General features: G+C 35.5%; 1 protein-coding gene across 7 annotated transcripts in view; it reads left to right on the top strand.

Moving 5' to 3' along the window:
- SUPT3H (SPT3 homolog, SAGA and STAGA complex component) overlaps positions 1-22,173 on the top strand; it is a 279,545-nt gene that overhangs the window by 175,296 nt on the left and 82,076 nt on the right. For 6 of the 7 annotated variants that reach the window (XM_074861396.1, XM_074861395.1, XM_074861394.1 and 3 more), the window contains 3 exons: positions 11,726-11,812; positions 13,005-13,095; positions 14,750-14,886. In XM_074861396.1, the coding sequence (XP_074717497.1) occupies positions 11,726-11,812; positions 13,005-13,095; positions 14,750-14,886 (315 nt within the window). The remainder of the gene's footprint in view (positions 1-11,725; positions 11,813-13,004; positions 13,096-14,749; positions 14,887-22,173) is intronic. The other variant, XM_074861397.1, reaches the window with a different exon arrangement.

Here is a 22,173-nt window from a genome sequence, read left to right as displayed (position 1 = left end):
TCTGGTACCAGTAATGGATATCCTGGCTTTGTGCTCAGCCTTAGTAACTTAACACATGAGAAGTTTTTGTGGAGCTGCATCTAATTATAAGATTGTACAGTTGAATTCCCAAAGCAGAGATCTCACTGGGGCAGGGGAAATTATTTGTCCTCTCCTAATGGATGTATATATGTCCATGGCTTGGACCTGTTGCCCATTTCCAGAGATTTTTTTCAAAAGACCAAGTACTCCTGTCCCTTGACATGAATCTCTTGTTTCCTCTACTTTATCAGACTTCTTGCTCATTCATTTGATAGGTTATTGGATTGACTCTTGACTGACTGGCTGTCAAAGCCATTCTGGTTCATAACCAGTTTGAGAATGTGCAAGTTTTAATTGTGAAGTATTGGTAGGTAAAATATTTTAAAATTCGCTGAATTCAACCAAACGTCCATATATAGCCAGCTGAAGTCTGATAGTAGCCAGTAACTGGAGTTTCAAGAGAAGAATAAGAAATATGCCATGTATGATGGCATTCATGACATATTTTTTTGATTTCCTACATTCAGAAGTTGAAGTCTGGGATCTCTAGGTACGTTGGGGACAAGTAGCCTTCTAACGTTTTCTGTTGAAGATCAGACCTCTTAAAAAAATTCAAGAATCATGGAGTCCTGTGAGACACCACATGGCTGAAAGGTTTCATTTTATGACTGCTTTCATAGACTGTGTTAGAAGTTTAGAAGTAGACTGTGGACCAAATTACTAGTAGGACACCATGAAAATCTTTGATCTAGAAAATTTCTGCAGACAGCTTTTTCTATCTTGTTTCTTTATCCCTGTCAAAACCTCTCTGCATCTTTCCTCAAAAAACTTCATGACTTATACTTACCCCCTCATGTCATCCATCCTTCAGTCATGAGAGGTCAGTCCAGTTTCTGATGGGCCTATGAAATCAGTCTCTGTTGCCTCCAGGAAAGCTTTTTCAAAGAAATGCTTTCTCCCATACTGCCCTTAGGCTTAGGAGTAGCTTTCGTGAACAACTTCAAGGATATTTTCCATTGTTCTTCAAATTATCTGTGAAATGCCCTCATATTTTAGCGTATTCTGTGTTAGTTCTATTTAGTGTTTTGAAAAAAGATAGTATTTCCATGAAAGGTTATTTCAGAGCATCTCCACACAAGTCAAAGTGAATTTAAATTATATAAAAGATCACAACATTTGTACATTCATATCCCAGTTGTGCACTCTATAGCAGTTGCCAAGTTATCTATTCCAACATTTTAGAATTCAGCCTATCTTTTTGTTATAGTTTAAAGACCTCCCATTTTTTTCATGCCAAGAACATACTTAAGAAATAAAATGCTTTAACTTTTCCAACAGTTGCATTCAATTTGAAGGATCTAGTAAACATTACTGAAGCACAGCTAAGGGAAATCCCTTATGGCTAATAAAATTTTGGTAGTAATAGCAGATAAATTTTGAAGTTTTCATAATAGATTATCTAAACATCTCCAATGCAAAGCATAAAAGAAAGCAAGCCCAGAAGCTACTGTATAGTTTTTAAACTATCTTCAGATTCTGGAGAGAATCTGAATAAATGTAATAATTTTCAAACTATTGACGTTCTGGCAGAAATGTTGCTACATTTTTCCCTATTGTTACCGATCTTTCTGTTAAGAATTTCAGAGTACATTTTATGGGGTTTTTATGTTAGTGAGAAGATCTTCCTGCCTCCCAGTAGTTTGATTTTAACCATTTGTACAGTTTCAGTCCATTAAAACTGTCTTTTAACAAGAGGAAGTGTAGTAATTTATCCTTACAAGGATGTTGTGACTCAAACACTCCCTTCTCTTCCTGTTGCTTGATCCAATGTAATTAAATAATAGATTTCATTTCATAACTTTGCAGTAGCAATAAAGAGGAAATTAGGTTCAGAAGGCATGTTTATTTTTTTCCTCAGCCTTTTCATGGCTTAAAAGTGATTCTTTCTCTTCGTGCTAAAGTAATGTGAAACAGCCTTTTCAAACTTATGTCCTTGGGAAATGAATGTTAATTAAAGAATGAGCATTAAATAAGAGTTAGGAAATCAGTGCCATTTTGCAGACACGGATATCTGTTGTTCAGATTTTACATTTACACTCCTTCATGTTGCTTTCTTTTCTTCCTCTGAACAAGATCTCCCTCCTTTTTTCTTTCTTCCATCTTCCCAAGAGAAAATCTGTTGTGTTCATGGTATCATCTATGCAATTTACCTTGTATTTTTTGAAGCTCTGAGAATTATAATTCATATAAATAAAAAAGAAAATACATAGAAAAATTTGGACTTCCTTTCCTCTTATTTTTACATGAAAATGGGTCTACTTTGGACTGGGACTGTTGTTTTCATAAATTTCTCTCCATTTTTGCCTTGATCTTGGATTCTAGGAAGAAAGGTGCTATGGAGTTAGGATTTTTGAAGCCATTTGGAAATTAACTGGGAAGAGATTTCTTGATAGAAGAGAAAATTTCATAGAACTTCCTGTTTTATTACACATTCTGATTATTCCTTGTCCACATGGACAAATAATTTTCCCTAAGATTAAAGATTACAGAACAGACTGAGACTTTCTCTAGTGTCATAATCCACAATCCATGCCTTTCTTGTGGTTGAAAAAGCATTAAAACTAAATGGTTTTCACTTTTTCTTTTTTCTGTTATTGTTTTCTTTTTTTGTTGATGATTTGAGTACATCTTGCAAGATGACACATACCTGTCTGCCAAACTTCTGCAGGCAGTACCATTTACCTTAAGCCCAGACACTTGTATGTCCTGTCTGCCACCCTAAACCATTTAAACCAGTAGGCATTTACATGTATTATGTGTCTCACTGTTTAATCTGAGCAATCCTGTAGCATTTAGTTGTAGTCACCATGCAAACTGAGAATGTCCCATGCGCATTTGAGCAAATGAGAATTAAAAATTAGAAGAAAGACCAATGTGAATCCTTTTGGGTAAAATCTTTTAATTTACAAAGTCTTCTACCACTAGCACAGTATTTCCAAGTATGAACATAATGGCGTATCTCTTCAGGACTGTGAATAATTGTAGAGCTTTCTAATGGAAAATGTTACCGTTTTGTATTTTTGATTGAACCTGAATCCTTTCTTTCTCTTTCTGTCTCCTAGTCTAAATTTTCAAAGCAATGTCTTGCCTATGTCTTTTGCGGGATTTAATTTTTTAAAGTAGGTTTTTGTCCTTCATTTTGAGGTATTTGAAGAAATTTTTTTTATGACTTTGGGATCAGTTCAGCCAGAGGATCAAGGTCCTGTCTTCTCTATATTCAGTGCCCTGATGGTTGCCTGCTCTTCACTTGCTTTGCAGTTCTTTCATTAGCCTGAGGCTTGCTCTAAAAGCACTTTATCTTTATGCTTGGAATAGGTAAATATATGTCTTATTTTCTCTATGACAAACAGTGAAGCCTGATTCCAATTTGCTGTCATATGGAAAGGAACAGTATTTATTTAGTGTTCTGGTAAAACTAATATAAGGCATGATTATTCTCCTGTGTGAGCAATGTAGGGATGCATGATTTGAACAAATGTTATTCTCTACAGCAATGGGAGAAAGAAACCTGTTTATATTAGATGGTCTCTCAATCAACAGAGAACAGGTTTTTTCCTGCTTGCAGCATTGGAAACTGAGTAACAATAATCCTGAATGGTGGTTTCTTCTGGGATTTGAGACCAAAGGACAGGAAGCTGTGGTATAATGCAAACCTCTGCTGGTTTGCATGCCATAGTAATATTGAAGAAAGAAAAGAAATAGAAATAATTGATGGAGAGAAAATAAATCTGAGTTAATAGACTAAATATTTGAAAATAATATTTTCCTCAGTAAATTCTAATTGCTTTTTTGTTTTACTAAAGGAAAGGTGAGTGCATTTGTTGCTGAAAAGATTGCACGTTCTTATTTTTTCACAGTAACATAACCAAAAAGGCATTCAAAGACATAACTTAGGTGGAAGTAATAGTTGTAGTTGAGATTCTCAACTTGGAATATCTGTAGTGATACTGCTGTAAATATGAAACAGCTTGTTGTGAAAGTTTGAGTCTAAATGTAGTTAGTTTTATTATGTTTTGGACTAGGTGACCTTTAAAGGTCCATTCCAATCCAAACTATTCTGTGATCATTTCCTCCAAAACATCAGCATTTATTTAGTTTAAATACAAGGAAGTTTGCTGCCGGTGATTTACTGTGAGATGGCACCAATTACCTCAGCATCTGGAATATCCTGACAGTCCTAGAACATGGACAGTCAAGAGAGGACCTCTACGCTCATCTTATTCAGAAATGCAGAGATTGGAGTGCTTTTGGTTGTGAGAATTTTTCAGTTTCATACTGGCTAATAAATCTTTCATATCTACAAAGTTCACACTTTGCAAAGCTTTTTCAGAGTCTCTTGATCGTTCTAGAGAACACTACTCCATCATTTCCCCTTGGATGATATTTTTCAACCTTATTTTTTCTCTCTTGTAATAATAATAACTAGAGTAGAAGTTTCCAAGTTTGTTTTCTTGCCTGCTGTTATCATCAGCAGTGAGAGAGAGCAGCAGCAGTGGCCATCTCCTGCGCTGCACCAAATCTTGAATTAACATCTACGTAGCCACTGACTAATTTGACCATATTAAAACTGAATTCAACGAGTCTGAATACTTTGCTGCACTTAGAGACTTAATTGTTTTAACATTGTTGATATAATTTCACTTTGGTCATTATTGCCTGCTATAAATGTCAGGTGTGCAATAGGGTTTGTTTTGTTGCACGGAGAGTAGAAGAATTACAGGTATAAAATGTTGGCCCAAAATGTTGATTTTGATATTAGAATTAAAGGAAAGAAAAATAGGAAAAAGTCATGTCTGAAGCTTAAGTTGAAATGTATTGTTCATAAATGCATTAAATTCTTTTCCCCGTGTGACAGAAAATGCAACAACAAGCTCTAATTTAAGAAGTAGAGCTTAAATTATTTGTAAGGGAAAGATTTAAAAAAAAAAACCCCTTGATTTAAAGCTCATCTTTTGCAAAATAAGAGTATTAATATCCCTGTTTACTTGGAAATTTATTTTCCTTATTTAATCTATTTCATATAATTTTAAAAAATCGTACCGTCTCCTACAGATGCAAATCTTCACTTTTAGTAGCAGGGCCTAGGCTATTGGGCTTTAAAAATAAATTATCATTTTCCTAATAATTGTGCCTGTTTATATTTTAAACAAGAATGATTCAGAGTATCAACAGATGTGGGGCTCAGCTATGATTATGCTTGCTAAAAATAAAAAATATAGAGCACAAGGATGCAGCTTTCCTTAATCCCAGTTTGTGGTGGGATTGGTGCTCTACTGGCTACTGAACCGTGGGAGTTACTATACCATATCCAACAAGCTGAGCAAAGATGAAAAATCCATTGTGAAAATTGAATTATTCCACACATGAGTAAAGGTTTTCACTTTTTTTTTCCCCCTCCCTTCTCCTATGGAGCAACACTTAAGTCTCTTAGACATTAGTAAAGAGTGGAGTAATGAAGCCCATATGTCTTCATCAGCAACTTGGATGGGTGACAGAAGGTATGCTCAACAACTTTGTTGATAATACTAAATGGGGGGGTGGCTGACAAACGGTAGAGCTTCATTCCAGTGGGAGCTTGATAAACTTGAGGATCAGATGGACATAAATCATGTAAGTGTCCACATCCATGGCACAATAGCCCCATGTTGTATCACTGTGGTTTGGGAATCTGCCACTCTGAGATGCACTGTGGGGTACAGTCTGAAGATGCCCTGGCTGGCCAAATGCAGTCTAGCCTCTTCTAATGTTGTATTTATACATTTCCTTGAAAATAAATGGTGTGTGCTTTAACTTAGAATTGTTTGGTAATGTTCAATTTTATGACATTGGTGAGTAGACACCCTTCTCCATCCAGCGGCAGGGTTTTGCATCAGGATGAAACCATGGGTACACCATAGGTAAGCTCCAGGAGCACAGTGCATTTTCCTGTTAGCCCATTCCATTACACAGGCTGAGTCCTTGTAGTTTTCTAAAAGCTCTGTACATTTTTCAGATTCTTTTTTGTGTGTGTGTTTAGAAGGATCTTGTTTGTAACATGAAGAATATCAGCTTGAGCAAGCTGCAGGGTATATTCTGCTTTTGCAGTTTTCTCTCCCTGCAAGTACGTACCTGCCTTTGTTGCATTTCTTCTATTTGGATTGTACTGACTGTGTTGCCAAAAATCAAACCAAAAAAACTTACAACCTTTTCTATAATCAAAAGACATATGTGAGTTGTCAGTAGAATGAGATGGTGACGTCCAAAACTATATCAAATGTTCAATTTAAATAGATGGGAATAATAACAAGATATCTCTTCATCATCATACTAATCTTTAGGGATCTTTCATATCAGTGATATGATTAAAAACGTGCAGACTGAGATGTAGGGCTGTTTATTGGAGTTCATAGGACTGTCTTTCACACAATTTCAGTCTGAAGGCAGGTGAGGAAGGGGCTGTTTTCTCTTGGGTTTGTTAGAACAATTTGACTTCTTAAATTTATATCAACTGCTTTGATGTCAAAACCATCATTGTGTATTGGACCTGTAGACATACTCTTTATGCTTTCAGAGGGAAAGAGTCCTTGTATAACCTACTTATTGCTGGAGATACTTTTGGGATAATTCTTTTCCAGGTACTAGTAACTGGCTGCAGACTCTCTGTATCCAGATCCAGCTCTTCGGGCTGGCTGAACTGTGGAAACCAAAAGCTGTTGCTACCTGCTAGAAGGCAAGACTAAGCAGTCAATCTTGCTTCAGAGACAGAGTAAGGTTTTTTTGAAGAAACAAACATAACAAATTATGTACTTGAAAGCAAGTTCTCGGTAAATGCCAGGGATCAAAGGGTAAGAACTGATATTTTCTTATTCTCATGATCTGTATGGACTGAAATTCACTGTATGTCAAACAAGAAAGTGCTCTTCTAAAGCCTCAAAATGGTATGCAGAGCTTTATCTTCTCAAGGTCATACATAATCACCTGGTATTACATTAAATGCTCTTCAGTAAAAAATACTTAGATTTAAAACCAGATACCTAATAGCAAGAAAATTGATCGTCTTTTAATCTGCAGATGAAAGTGTTATGTTTTAGACAGTTCGTGATGACTTAGTCATGCTTTTTAACCCTTGTGTGGTCATCCTAAATCATGACCTATTAGAGCGCTCTAATGGACTCCATAATATAATTATCCTCCCAGGATGTGCTAACTGTGTAAAGCACATTCCTAAGCTGACTAGTGGAAACAAATTCTGTATTTTTCCCATGTATGTTAGGATTAGAAGCTCAGGTGTCAACATTAGTAATATGTGAGGTCTTATGTGGAAAGATTTAAGGGAAAAACAAAGTTTGATTGCTTTCAAAAAGGTATTGGGATGCTCTGTTTAGAATACATTTATGGCACTATATCTAAATTCAAAATATTCTATTGGTATTTTTATAGTTGCATATTCTGATCTAGAAAAGATGAAAAATATGACATTTTAATGCATATTTAATAACAAAACCACCTTCCTGCCTTAAAAAAAAAAAGATTCGGCCAGGTGAACTATGATCTAATTTTCCTCTATAATGAAAATAAAATCAGAGCTCCTGAAGCATTATTCTTGGCTCCCAGCAGTTTCAAGGCATGCAAACATTACCATTTCAACTCCATCCTGCAGCTTAACTGGAAGGATTATGTCACAACATAGTATGTTTGTTTTCCAGCTTTTTGTCTGTTTGTCCATCAAGACATTTTTGTAGAAGTATTGGTGATTGTTGACTTTGGAGGTAGTGGAAGAAAAAATAATTACGAAAAAAAATAAGCAGACAGTACCATTGAAGTAACTGTGCTTCTGTCATAGGAGAATGAATACTCCTTTCAACAAATCTATAATTTGCAGAAGTTGCAAAAAGAAAATAGCCGTAAGGTGACCGTTAACATACTTCAGTTCATCCTGCCAAGAAAGTTAACTTCATAAAGTCATTAAACCAGTGATTACATTTTAAAATATTATTCCCCAGCCATTTCTTCTTAGACTTTAAAATATAGTTACTGTATATACTACCTTCTTTGTAATGTGAAAAATTGTAAAATACACTTATTTTTCATAAACTCCTAATTATTAACAGAACTATTTGCGCTCCTATAGTTAAAGTCATTTCAACACTTCCGTTATTTAAACTTCACGTTTAGGGGTTCATAATTTTGCTGTAATAAAATATTCAGGCTCCGAGGTCTCAAATGTTGTTTGCCAGTATTAGGAAATTTAGCCTGTTTTTCTTTAAGGAGCTAGGTAATTTGGATTGTTTGCTGTTCTTCAAGCTAATCCAAACCAAAATATTTTGTAATGTGGACTAAATAATTTTCATCATTAAAAAAAATTAGGAAAAGACAGTGAGTATGTTGGAACTGCTGCTGCTCCAAATTCTGTGACTGCCACTGAATATAGTTGAGTCTTGGAGGAGGGAGATCAGGGGAAATTCTTGCCGTATCTCCACTGTTGCCATATAGTAAGCTCATATGATAAGTTATTGCAGCATTTATATCACGTCTATCATCTGGAGTCACAGGCAGTAGACCTACTGCTCACAAAATAAAAACCCCCAGTACTTCCACTGCAGCAAAAGGTGAAACACCTCCTGACTTCAAGGTTGCATAGCTGAAAATTGCTATTTTGGAATGATAAATGCTAGGTGCTCAGAGATGGATCGTTTCTTTGGTATGGCTCCTAAAATTGCCCTTCATCATGTAACGCGGCTGCGGTAATGACTCAACAAGGCCTTCAGCTCCGGAAATTAAGGAATCAGGGCTTATTGCATATTAATGGCAACTCTGGGACAGTCAAATAAGACAGTTTGTTGTAATACTAATTATAGCAAAGCACTCATGTTGTGGTTTGAATGAGTCAATTATGTGTGCGTTAAAACTATAAATACATCTTCCCCCCAACCTAGGCTCTGTGGTACGTAATTTTTTTTTAATTGCTTGGATACATATTTACCTGAGCATATCCTGGTTTCCCAGGTAAATATGTGTACCAATGCAGAACTCATTATGGTCTGTTTGGATAAATAATCCATATTTTATAACTGTACAGGAAGTAATTATTTTCGTATTTTGCTTTCTTTAAGCCAAAGAAATTAAATGCTGTGTGTTCATTCCTTAAAATAAAATAGATGCAAAAAGTAGAGGCAATGCGAGAATAAAGTTTTCATTGTTTTGGTAGAAACTGAGAATATTATTCCAGATTTTGATCTTGTGTTTAGCCCAGAATAACTCCATTAAAATAAACAGTGTTATTCAGGATTTACTTAGATGCAAATGGGACGTGAATTTGGCCTCCTCTCCTTACTACTCCCTTACTTGGGAGGTTCCTGTAAGCAGCTTGCACGCAATCTTTGTTTTAAATGATGTTGTCACATGTTTATCATTTGGGAAAATAAGGTGTTTCAGCTACATGCAAGAATTAACATATCTGAATTTTATGGTAAGAAAATTAATGTCTTCTAGAATCATAGAATGGTTTGGGTTGAAAGGGACCTTAAAGATTATAGTTACAGTCCTGTATGTGTTAGGGAACTAGAGCATACTTTCGTGTCAGATATTTCTGCCATTGTTTTATATGATATTTGGAAAAGCTGCGTTGTGTTATCACCATGCTAAGGTCAGGTTTTGTAACACTTTTAAGCTTAGTGGGGCCAAAGTCAGCCTTGGCATAAATCCATTAACTGCAATAGATTTACACCAGAGATGAATATTGGCTCATTCTTGGTAAATTTATTTTTATCCAGCTCTTTATATTTTATGTTAGAAATATAAGTAGCTTGTGTGCCCTCAGACTAATCAGAATAAGAAACAGTTTTGCTTATGCCAAAAAATAGAACTATCGTTTTTCACATTCTTACATTTTTCAAGTAAGATTATATTACTGTGACTTCTGAATTCCTGAAATCTCTCTGGTCTCTGTGACTGCAAGGGCCAAGAGAGGGTTTCAAGGAGAAAATCTGAAACTCTTCACGCAGTATGTTTTGTGTTGTGCATACGAGATACAGTTAACGTTTTGTATGCATGTGATTAGTGTGGAAAAAAATTAATGCAGTCCAGTATTATGATTTATGGACTGAATCTTTTGCCCACTGAACACTTGCCAAAATGAAAATCTTTTTCCCCCCCTTCTCCTCCTTTGGATATTAGAAACAGCTACTGTTTTTGTTGATCTTTTTAACTTCTGAATAGGCCTATTTCAAGTCATAGCAGCATGGGAGCTCAGATTAATAATATACTTATTCAGCCAGTGATACTGAGTGAAACCATTGCTAGTGTGAGTATGAAGGATAGGATTTCTTTAAATTATTTTCAGGTGCATTAATGCATTTCTGAAAGAAGAATATAGAGATATTTGAAAATAAATTAAATTGCTGTTTACTGATCATGTTACAGGTGTGTATGAGTTTTAATGCCAAGAATTTTTTAAGGTGTCTCTCCTTTTGATAACTTGTGTACTGTGCTCACTGTCAGTTCATCCATCAGATTGTTAATGAGGATAAGAGCAAAGAAACTGATTAAATCTTGCCTTTTGGACAATGTTTTTGAATCTAGAGAAATCGGATATACTCCTTGCTGTGAAGCATCCTTTCTGTCCCACCTCCTCTACAGCATCGTCTTATGCCAGAACCAAAGGCTAGCGAGGTGAAAGGAGCGAATCCCATGGATTTCTCTTGTACATTTGGGTTGGACCTCCTTGGTCCGGTAGTTTGATAAGCATCAGCTTGCACATGTTTGGTTTCTAATCTTGTACTGGTTTTGATATGATCTATTTGTGTATAAACTAGCCCGATTTCCTACACCTACTGAAGGTGAATCCAAGGCTGACATGCTTAGCCCCTTACAAAGAGATTTTTGCTCTTCGCAGCATAATTTGAGGAGTTTGGGGCCTTTAGTGGCACTGTTGTGATGGAGGTGAGGACAGTTCTTTGATTCACACTGTTTTGGCCAGCTCTTATCAATTTTTGTGGCATTTGTTGCTCAATCCCATCTTTATCTCTTTTGTATCTGAATGGCCTGGTCTGCTCAATAAGGTTTTCCCAATTACTTTATTAATAGAGTTGGTGTTTCGTATCAATTCATTTTCTTTCAAAGAAAATAAGAGTATGCCTAAAAATGTTCTTCATGTGCGTCTGGTTTGTACTAATGATAAGTCAAGTAGGGGTAGAGTTTCTTTCAAAAAAATACTTAGGTAAGCTTTTTAAAATTAATATTTGTTATTCTAAAAAATTGTGAGAGGGATCACCCACCCTTCCACAGTTGCAGATAAAGTGCTATGGCAAGAATTTGGCATTTTTACATTGCCTGAGAGAATTATATGTTCATTTTCTGGGCTAATGTCATGCAAGGAAAGAAAAAAAGGGATGTAGCGCCTTTTAAAAGCAATCATTTTAAATATAAACAAAAAACCTTTTGCTTGAGATTTGTCAAAAGTCTTTCAGTCTTTTCATAAAAATGTTATTCACTTCTTGGGTAACAAGAACCGAGTGAGTGACACTCCCAGCACTGTTTTAGTGCATAGCTTGTATTTTGCTATGCAGTACCATGCAAAATATTATCTGAACTTATTTAAAACAAACCCTAGTGAATAAATTTTTTAACACAGAAAGAGCCGTCCTAATTTATTAATTTATTTTAGTTGCAGCAAGCAGCTGAAGTTTCTCAGCTGAGAGGAGCTCGAGTCATCTCTGCTGAAGATCTCCTGTTCTTAATGCGCAAAGATAAGGTATAGTAATAAGACAGAAATTTCTTCCTTTACATAGTAAGCTGTTTAGCGTGTTATAAAGTGCTTGTTTAACCTATCTGAAAGGAGTCCATCACCATGAATAGCTTTATTTAAAAGTATAGCTGTTCTGCAATTGTTTTGTGCATAGTACAATAATTGTGTGACATTTTAATCTAATTTTTTCGTGTGAATTGAATTATCAGTAGATTTTTTTCACTAAGTCTTAGGGTGGGTAGTGTAGCTTAAAGCTCAAAACAATTTCTTAATAAAGGTATAAATATTGATCCTAATCCTTTATGTGCCTTTTATTAAAAACCAATCATTCTAATTTGTCCCTAGTTATGCAGAGTGTAGATGTGATGTTTGACTGTGACCGTTACATTTTTGTCATCTAGGCTGTCAGTAAATCCTGTCTTGATTTTTCTTTATAATATTTTTCCTGTATTTTACCTCACTAAAATCTCCAAATTTAGGGATGGTCTTACTTTTTCTGGATAGTAAGTAGAGCAGGTCAATAATTTAAAAAAACATTTTTCCATACAAAGATTAGATTCATTTTCTTTCTTCAAATTTTAAAATTATTAAAAAAATAGTCAGGTATTTTTATCAACATTATTTATTCTTCCTTCATCTCCTTTTCTTCCTTAGTTCCCCCCTTTCCCTCCCCCTTTTCGCTGCCCTTTGCTTTTCTTTCCTCGTTTGATAGGTGAAACCTAATGACCAAAACCATATCAAAATTAAACAAAACACTAGAACGTGAAAACCAATTGCAGTTTCTTTATCTGATATGATCTGTAAAGCTATACCTGAAACAATAGTTAACATGGATGACAAAGTTCATGGAAATATGCATTTGTAGGCTTGGATTTCCAAACATGGCAAAGATTTTGGGGTGCCCGAAGCCTGATTTCTGAATTTCTGCTTTCTGAAAGTCAAACCCATTTCTGTCTCATAGTTGGCAAGCAAAATACCAAGGAACTCAAATAAATAATATTTAATGTGGAAATGCTACTGACCTTAATGCACTTTCTATGTATAGATTTTCTGTAGAAACAAAAATTATGAACATTTAAAAAATGATATTTACTGGGTAATGTATTACACATTTGTATGTTTTTGTGTTACAAAGTTAGTCTAAATAAAAAATAACTATATAATACTAATTAATATAAATGTATTTTTTTTCTCTTAGAAGAAGCTTAGAAGGCTACTTAAATACATGTTTTTTCGAGACTATAAATCTAAAATTGTCAAAGGAATAGAAGAAGATGACCTCCTTGAAGGTAGAAAAAAAAGTTACTTAATTTGGGGGAAACTTAGTATTTTGTAAATGCACTGAACAGCTCAATGCAAAGTATTAATGTCTTGATAGTTAAAGACACAAAAATATTGTCTTCAGAATAATTTGGTTTAAAATCTCTGCTTTATTGTTTGAAATACTTCAAAAGTAATTATTTGCATCTACCATCCAAATGATAAGGAAGACTGCTTAATATCAGAACTCTGTTGAAGTAAAGAAACTGGTGCTGATTAAAGGGCTAATTGTTTTCAGCATATGTAATTTAAATGCGACAGCTACCGTGTGCAATTGAATGGACATTTGTTAAATTGCCATCAAAGGGTTTTGACATGTTTTAAGAAAAAAATCCATAATCTGAAGTCACTGAATACTAATATATGACCTGAGCTTGTTTTCAGTGTGGTTTAACATATTATACTTTGAATCTGTAATTTAAAGAATGGGAAACACTTTTGTTTCCCCATTCCATGAGCAAGTCACAGATTTTATAACCAATGCATTTAAAGAAAAAGCTCTTTGATTTAAAAATATATCAATTTATGCCATATAATTTCCCAGTATAAAGTTTTGTTGATTTATATTAATAGAAGAATTAGCATTTCCTTTGTAAAAAGTTAAAACTTATCATAGCAAATCTAAATCTGCCATACCTTTATAAAATCTAGCAATGTCCATATACAACTCTTTGTACTTATTTCCTTTCTTAGAGCCTTTTATTTTTATTTTTTTCCCTTGTGATGAATTCCTTGTGTTTGATACCTCTGAGCATCCACACTGACATTAGGTAAACATTGTACTACTTGCTTTGACTTAGTCAATCTGTGGATGAGTTTTTGTCAACTCATTTGAGATTTAATTTGCCTGTGGTATTTTATTTTCGCCACATGTGAAAGTATACTTTTTCGTGCAAGCAAGCTGGCAGTATAGCTTCCTACCTGACAGCTTTGGGTTTTGTAATACTTAAGTCTGTGTCTCTGTTTAAAACAAATAAACAGTTTTCATAAGCTCATGAAATGCTTCCTAAACACAGTTCATCTGGAAAATAAAGATTACATTTTCTGGCATGCTTTGGTAATTGAAGCCATTAATTTTGTTTTGTGAAGCTGCTATTTTGTTTAGAACCACAGAGATCATCTTGCTGGGGTTCTCTAGGCTTTACTGTTGAGCAGTGGTCCATCACCTGTGGAGCTGCATCTTAATGTTTGTGTTATGGTTTGCTTTAGGCTGTAGGTAACGAGGACGTTCTTTGTGCTTTCAAGAAAGAACATTTCCTCTGTGTATTCTGTTCTATGAGTGAGGTTTTTGTGCAACCAGAGAAAGGTAGTTTCATCTTCAGCTCTGTCCACTGTGGATCCTTCACTGCGAAATTATGATCTATGAGCTGTAGGCTAGGTTTCTCTAGATTACGAAAAACCACTAGGCTATACCAGAAAACACCAAAGGTGATTTTTTACTTCAGTGCTACTGCAGCACAACAGTGACATCCCCTTGATCAGGTAGCACAGCTTGTATGAGGAAGCAGTAACAGGCCTTTTCTGCGTGGTGCAGCTGATTCTAAGACATGTCCCTCGTAGGGACATTGGTTGGTGTTTGGAGAAGCCAAATAAGTTTGTTGTTCTTTGCTTACCTTTGTGAAGACAAATTCAACAGTAATAACACCAACAAACGGCAGAAGCTTGCTCAAGACTTTCTCAACTCCATTGACCAGACTGGAGAGCTCTTAGCCATGTTTGAAGATGATGAGATTGATGATGTCAAGCAAGAGCGGATGGAGGTAATTCTTTTCTTTTACTGCTACCCAGCTCCAGCACAGAAAACTGTGAAATATTTCATACATCATACTCATCTGATGCCTTTTTCATGCTGCATATTAAATTGTTGTTACATGTTTTTTCTTTTTGCCCAGATGGGCTAAAGGAAACCTATTTCCATATTTTTCCTATTCCCTCAAATGTTTTCTGATATCTAAGTATGCATGCTGAGAAGGAAGATTATGAAAGGGAAGTTATGGATCTTTCTGTCTGCCATATATTTGTATTTCCTTCCTGTAGAAAGCAGATTTTATTTATAAACATTTCACATGCATTTTTCTCAATCACTTTTTTTCTCTTTCATTATTCCTCTCATTAGAAAATTGTTTCAATAGCATTTGAGGACTACATTCATATAACATAACATTTCATATAACACAGCTTACAGATAAAATATTCTGTGCAAACATGCTTCAGTATATGCTCTTCTCTCCATCCTTTCAAGTCCTATTTTCTGACCTGTGTACTTAGGAAAAATTATGTCTATGTTAACAGAATGTGGTACCACATCACTCTCAGAAAGCTAGGTGGGATCAAGAAGCAGTATAACTGTCTTAGCATGCAAATCTGTGGAATGATGGTTTTGATACCAGTTGGTTTTGATACCAGTTTTACTCGATTTCACTGAGGTTTAGCTGTACTGGCAAGTACGCTTTATAGATCTTATCAAACCTATGTCCTCTCTATCAGTAGAGCATCTTCTTGAATGTCGTTTTCTCTGAAGTATTTGTAAGATCCAAAAGCTGTATCTATACTAATCAATCAACTAGGACAGGGCCAGTTCTCTGGTCCTGAAGGCAGGTGACATGGCCTGGCTTGGGTCCCGATGGCTAATTTTTTGTAGGCTACCCTCTTTTTGGTAGCCCTGTCCATAGCAAATAGGGAGAACAGTCCGCGGCCGCTGTTTGTGCTCAATTTCTCCTCATGTCATGTGCGGGCAACTGGATTTCAAGGGCAAAATTGTGCCAGGAGCACACTTAGAATTCCACGCTAGTGTTTGGGCCAGTTTCCTTCCTTTTACTCAGTAGCATGGTATATGTGGCTGTTGGAAACTGGCTATTTTTAGAGTGCTTTTTATACCCTTTCAGTGGTTGAAGCTGGTTACTTTGGTTTGATTTTCTTTTCTGTGCTGAGGTGGTGGCTGCATTCAGTAATATTTGTGTATTTAATATTTGACTATTAAAACCTCATTTAACTTTCAGGATTTCATGAAAAATTCTAAGAAATAACAAAATTTTTATCCTTGCCTAGTTGTAGTTCTCATTTTACCTTCTTAATGGAGCCATTTTCAGAACTGGGACTTTCCCCGTCCTGTTTCTGCTTCATTCTCCCCATTACAATCACTCAAAATCTAATCAAGAATCCATACTCTCTAAGAAATTGGCTAGAAACAAGTCCCATTTCTCCCCAGCTGAGAATCAGTGTCGTAGACCAGTTCTTCCCAACCACTGTTTGTGTTTTGGAAACTGATGGTTTCTTTGCTTTGCTTTGCTTTCTTACTTATATATTTATGCAAAATGTTAAGTTTTGCATAAAGGCAGGCAAATCCTTTGAGCTTGGGTTATGTTCTTGACTTTACATTTTCTTCTGTCATTCCAGTATAATATTTTTTCAGTCTAAAAAAACTGCACAAGTTGCTAGAAGTATGAAATTCCCTGTCCTAGGCAAGGACAAATCTGACTCTACATTTGTCGAGAAATGTGTTCCTGTAATCAAGTATTTATGTTTTGTCTGACTATATGTTTTGTTTTTTCTCACTAGACTATAATTCATGAACTGTAGTGTTTATGTATGTGTATATATATATATATAAAGTAATTCTTCTATTGCTCTACTTTATTACATTTTGTGAACTCTTGATCTATTTCCATGTTAAAAAAAAAATGACAAAATCAAGATCTAATTATTTTAGAATAGATCCATGAATTATATACAGGTATAAAGTCAGTACTAAGTATTTTCTTTCTTACTAGTTTTTAAAACTAACAACAGAACATGAAAGATTGCTTGAGACATGCTATTCAAAATATTTCACATATTTTTGGCTTTGTTTTGTTTGGGATTTTGATGTCACTTTGAGGTGGGTGGAAAGTAATCAAAGATAGTAGGAAATGTGATCTATTCCTAAAGGAAGAGTTGTTAGTGGATGGGCTGATCTGGTGTATCACATTTTCTTTGTGCAGTAGATTGTTTAATCCATACTAAGTTTTGGAGGAAATCCAATAGACACTTCAAAAATTCTAACAGTGTTCTTTAAGGAATTAGTATACTTAAATCATGAACTGTGATCTAAAGGCAGTGTTCCTTTTAGGTATCAATTACCTCAGAAATGTGTGGTTATCTTGGTTTGGACAACTGTAAATGATTTCAGTTCCACTTTGCCTTGGGCCAAAATCATGCTAAGTTGTCCAGAGCAGATGATAAACATATTTCTGATGTCATTATGGGCTAAACAGGATGTGATTGTTTAACAGTATGGTTTCAGTTATGATACAAAAAGTAAATATTGTTTATACTCATTTCTTTTAAAACATTTTATAAAATTAGAGTTAAGACTTCATGAGATCGCTTGCTGTTCTGTGAGGTCTATTCTGTATTTGTACCACGGAGAAGTAAGCAAAGCTCTAAGCCACTTTCAAACATTACTAAAGGAGAACAAACAATTCTACACTTTTGACTGAAAAACACCCACTAACGGTGTCATAGTAAATAGAAAGGACATTCTTCTAGGATTGTATATAGAACTTATTGATGCATCCTGTGGTTTTATTTTGAAGCAAAGGGACTACCTCTAAACCAGTAATAATAGCAATGTGCAAAGAAAAGTTAAGTACTCTTTAAAATACAGAACAAAATTAGAAACAAAATTCACATTACTTTGTCATAATATGTGATATATTATCAATACATTGTGATCATGACTTACTATACAAACTTCAATAATAACAATAGATAGTGGCGAATCAGACGACTGTATTGGCAGAATCAAAACAAAATAAAAACAGGAATAACACCTGTCTCACTTCATAACAGTATTTTGCCCCCTAAGATAGCAGTAAAACACCAGTGAAATGCTGCTCCTCAGAGTAAGAACAGTTACAGATGGAATAAACCTTTCTAGTTCATAGTTGTAAATGAACTGTGCACATGAAGGAGAGCTATCTAGATCGCAGAAGTTGTCTTCATAACAGGTGACAGTCTCTACAGAATAAAATCTAAGAGTGACCTACCTAACACCCTTTTTTTTTTATTGTACAGAATTCATGAGAAAGAAAACATTGCAAGTGGATTGCAATTTTGCTCTCCTCTGTCTCTTAAAAATCATTTAGAGGGGAGAGTTGGGATTCTTGTGGGATATGGCTGGATCAGCATGGAGAAAAGGTGCATACTCATTTAAAATCTTGATATTTTTCCTTATTTTGAAGTTTGGGGAGAGATGCACTTTTGGGTGTTTGTATCCTTATGTTGTTACTCTGAACCTCTCAGGCGAACTATCCATAGAAAAACTAGCTGTACATTTGGCTGTGATTTTGCGAATGGTAATGGCAATTCTGCTAAATTTTTGTATCAGAACCGCTATCAAATTTACCATGTCGTGTTATTAAAATCAAGTATAGCTATGTTAAAACTTCAGTCAACATCATTGCGAAGCTGACTTCTGTCTTAGTCTGTAAATACCCATTTTTCATCATTTGTTTTATAGTTCCACCTCCCCCACCAGAAGAGGTCTTCCTATCAGAAATCTGAACTGATGTACAAAGGAATGCATAGAGCATCACTCTGTGAATGCTGCGTTTCACTTTTTTTCCCCTAGGATTAAGAGAAACACCATTCATCTGTCACTCTGACTGCTAGTTTAGGGATATATTTCCAACACTCAGATGTTATATAGTAATAATTCAGTTGCAGTAGCTACCATAATGCTTTCATAGTACATTGCAAGTTTGAATAAACAGTGGAGGGAAAATAACTTCCCTAGAATACACTACCCTGAAAACAGGCTAGATGCCAGCAAAATGTTAAAACTAAATTACATCCCTACAGAAAGGGATTGGCAGAAACTTGTGGTTCTTTAAGGTGTATTATCCTATGACTTACGTTAGGTATTTAAAAACTACAGATACATATTGTTGTTCTAGGATGTTCATTGTGGATGTGATTTTTCCTGTAATGTTCATTAGTACGCTCCTGTACAAAGCTCACAGAAATGTAGTGGGCCCTGTGCAAGATCCATTAGATTACAATAAAGTGTAGGTGTGTTTGGAATATACCCTTTGTTCACGCGAGGTTAAATTATTCCCATTTAATTTTGTCTGTGTTCAGATACAATTAATGTGTGGCTGTACAAAACACTTAAACACACCTAGATCACCTCAGGATACAAGGAATCATGTTCTGGAAGTCCACTCTGTTTCAAACATAGAAATAAAATAGACGTGGCGTATAGTAGGAAATTAGACAGTGGCCAAGAAGATTCCTTCCATCTAGAATATGATCATCATTTTTTGAGTGGTCATGCTTTGACCTGATCCACGTAGCGTTGTCCCAAAGAATTCTTGGGCACAGTCTGGGAGTCAGCCTGAGCCAAGAGCTCTCTCCATGGCATGGCTTGGATATGGCCACTCTCTTTGGGAGGCTCAGAGGGCAGAAGCATGGACATGGTTTGCTCCATGCTGACTGCCCTTGGAGCTAGGGCGTGGACCTGGCGTCGTTTCGTTGACAGCTATAATTTGGTGAGATAGATGATTAAGAAAAAAATTATGGGCTCTTCTGTTAAGGGTGAGTCCAAAAGATGGTGTTCAAGTACTAATTTGGAAAATATGTACAAAGAAAACAAGCAGGAAATTATTTAGAAAGAACTCTGAGGCCTTTTAGTACTACTGTGTTCATTTCACTGGTGAAAATTATGCCAGTGTAAGTGCTGTGTGGGATGATTACTCTTTAGGGAGTATCTGTTCATGCAGGGTGTATCAGTAACAAACTGGAATTTGATTTAAAGCCCATATGGAAAGCTTAGTGCTGTAGTACAGACAACATATACTTAATAGAAACTGCATGCCGGAAGACAAACTAAGAAGTTTTATGTTACTAAAGATCAGGGCATTGTTTCTCAGAGCACATCTTTTTTGCTATGTAATTTTTATGATTAACTTATTTTTCTTGTCTATTTCAGATTCTTGTTGACAGAATCTATATTTTGGGACAGAATCTTTGCATTTAGTTGAGCAGTGACTTCTGTTATCTCACAATATTGTGCCCAAATCTAATAAATTATTAATTTTTAGAATCACAGTTTATAAGCACTAATCCTGCTTCAATTTTAACAGCTACACCCTATGAAACAATGGATCTTGGGGTAAGATTTGGCTACAGATGAAAATTATTAAATTTGTTTTGGGTTTTTGCATGTGAGCTAAGTGTCTCATCTCCCACTGTAATTACTGGAGACTCAGGCAGTATAAATAGTCGAGTTTTGAGAGCTATTCAGCTGACAAATGTTTGTATCTTCTCTAAAGTGAGCTACACAACTCTGTAGACTCCTCTGGATGTATTTATCTTGGAGGGAATTTCTCTGTGTTGTCAGTGACCATTCTGCTTCTATCCTGCCCATATGTGGGGAGTGGAGACTGAAAAACTAAGAAAAAAGGTAGAGGAAGTGGAAGAGGCTTGAGTTTTGGGGAACTAGTAAAGGCATGGAGTATATATGCCTACAAGTACATATGGTTGCTCAGGTTCACTTGAGAATAGGAGTGTAATCCCTGTTGCATTTTTGTGCTGTCTTTAAAAAATACTTTCGTAGATCTATCATCCATTTATCTTGTGCTGATCCACACACAGAATTGCAGCTTTCTAATATTGCATCATTTAGACTAGCAACTCAAGTTATAGCCTTAAATATTAAGACATGACGTTTGGAAAAAAAAGGGGGTAGAAAGTAAGATTCCTTGTTCTTTACCCAACATTATCAAATATGGGCAAAGGGATCCTGATGATGGGACACAGAAGGACAAGACACACCATTAAAAATGTTTTGTCTTACGATACATTCCTGTAAGGACTAAATAATTGCAGCTGTAAGTGTAAACTGGTATCATCATCACCTGCGTGTCCAAGCCAAATAAGAGGAGGTTGTCTTGAATTTAAAAGGTACTTATAATGGCTGAGTAATGTACTCAAATAGGAGTGAGAAAGTTCTTGCCCAAGGACACTAGATTCCTGTAACAGTGATGAAAAAAAAACAGGATCTCCCTTAAGCTGCTTTGAGAGCTCAGTGCATTGCTACCACAAGTTGGGCTGGATTTCACGTAACTGTACCTGCCTGAAACATCCCCAGTAACTTAGGCCAGCTTCTGTACTCAGAAATGAGAGAGAAACAATCCAGGGGGAAATTCATGACTTAGAGAGAAAAAATGCTTTTTCTTTGGTGGTAGGTTTTGTTGGGTTTTTTTTCAAAAGGACGTAAGTCACCTTTTAGTGTATTTCATCAGATGTTAGGAAAAGTACTTCTGGTGCCTCCAGGGTGTTTCTTTTTGAAGATTGAAGTTCTGTGTGTGCAGTGGCACCTTGATGATATGAAAAAAAGAATGTAATGATGATCTCTAACAGACTATAAGGTCAGCACCAGCTCCCTATATACTGTCTACTTCTTTTAATATACATAGATGCAAACATTAAAAAGAACGTAGATGGAACATCAATCAAGAAAAAAACCTTTATTCACTAGGCAGTGGGTTTTTTTGATATTGCAAAACATACCTTACCAAAGTTAGAAATGAAAATATAGAGGGAATTAATTTCACTGCATCAGTCCAGTGTTTCCAGATGAGTGCAAAGATAGCGCAACTAGTAGCGTCTCAACTGTAAATAAGCTGTCTGGGCATCAAAGTGTTTGTAACCATTACTCAGTATAAAAATAACCCTGCTGGTATTAATGCTTCCTCTGGTTACACATTGCTTGGGAATGTTTGGGATACTGGGAAAACACTATTTCTCTTGGGTGATGGTTGAATTGGTTAAAAGTAAATAGAAAACAAACAGAAACAGTTTTTCATTATTATCTATATGTCTGTAAATATTGTGTCATTCTCGTTGGAATGGGAAAAAGCTATCAAGTGGAAAAGATTTCTTGTTATAGCCACTAATATCAATAGACTTTTTACGCTGCTACAAATCTAAGATTATTAGGGTTTTCTCACACTGGGCTTGATTGCTATGGCTACATAAAGTGTGCCGTTTATTTGGGTCTTCAG

Source organism: Strix uralensis, chromosome 3 (assembly GCF_047716275.1).
Source record: "Strix uralensis isolate ZFMK-TIS-50842 chromosome 3, bStrUra1, whole genome shotgun sequence".
In the NCBI taxonomy this organism is placed as follows: domain Eukaryota; kingdom Metazoa; phylum Chordata; class Aves; order Strigiformes; family Strigidae; genus Strix; species Strix uralensis.
The sequence above is the reverse complement of the archived record's forward strand: the minus strand, read 5'-3'. Positions and strand labels throughout refer to the sequence as shown.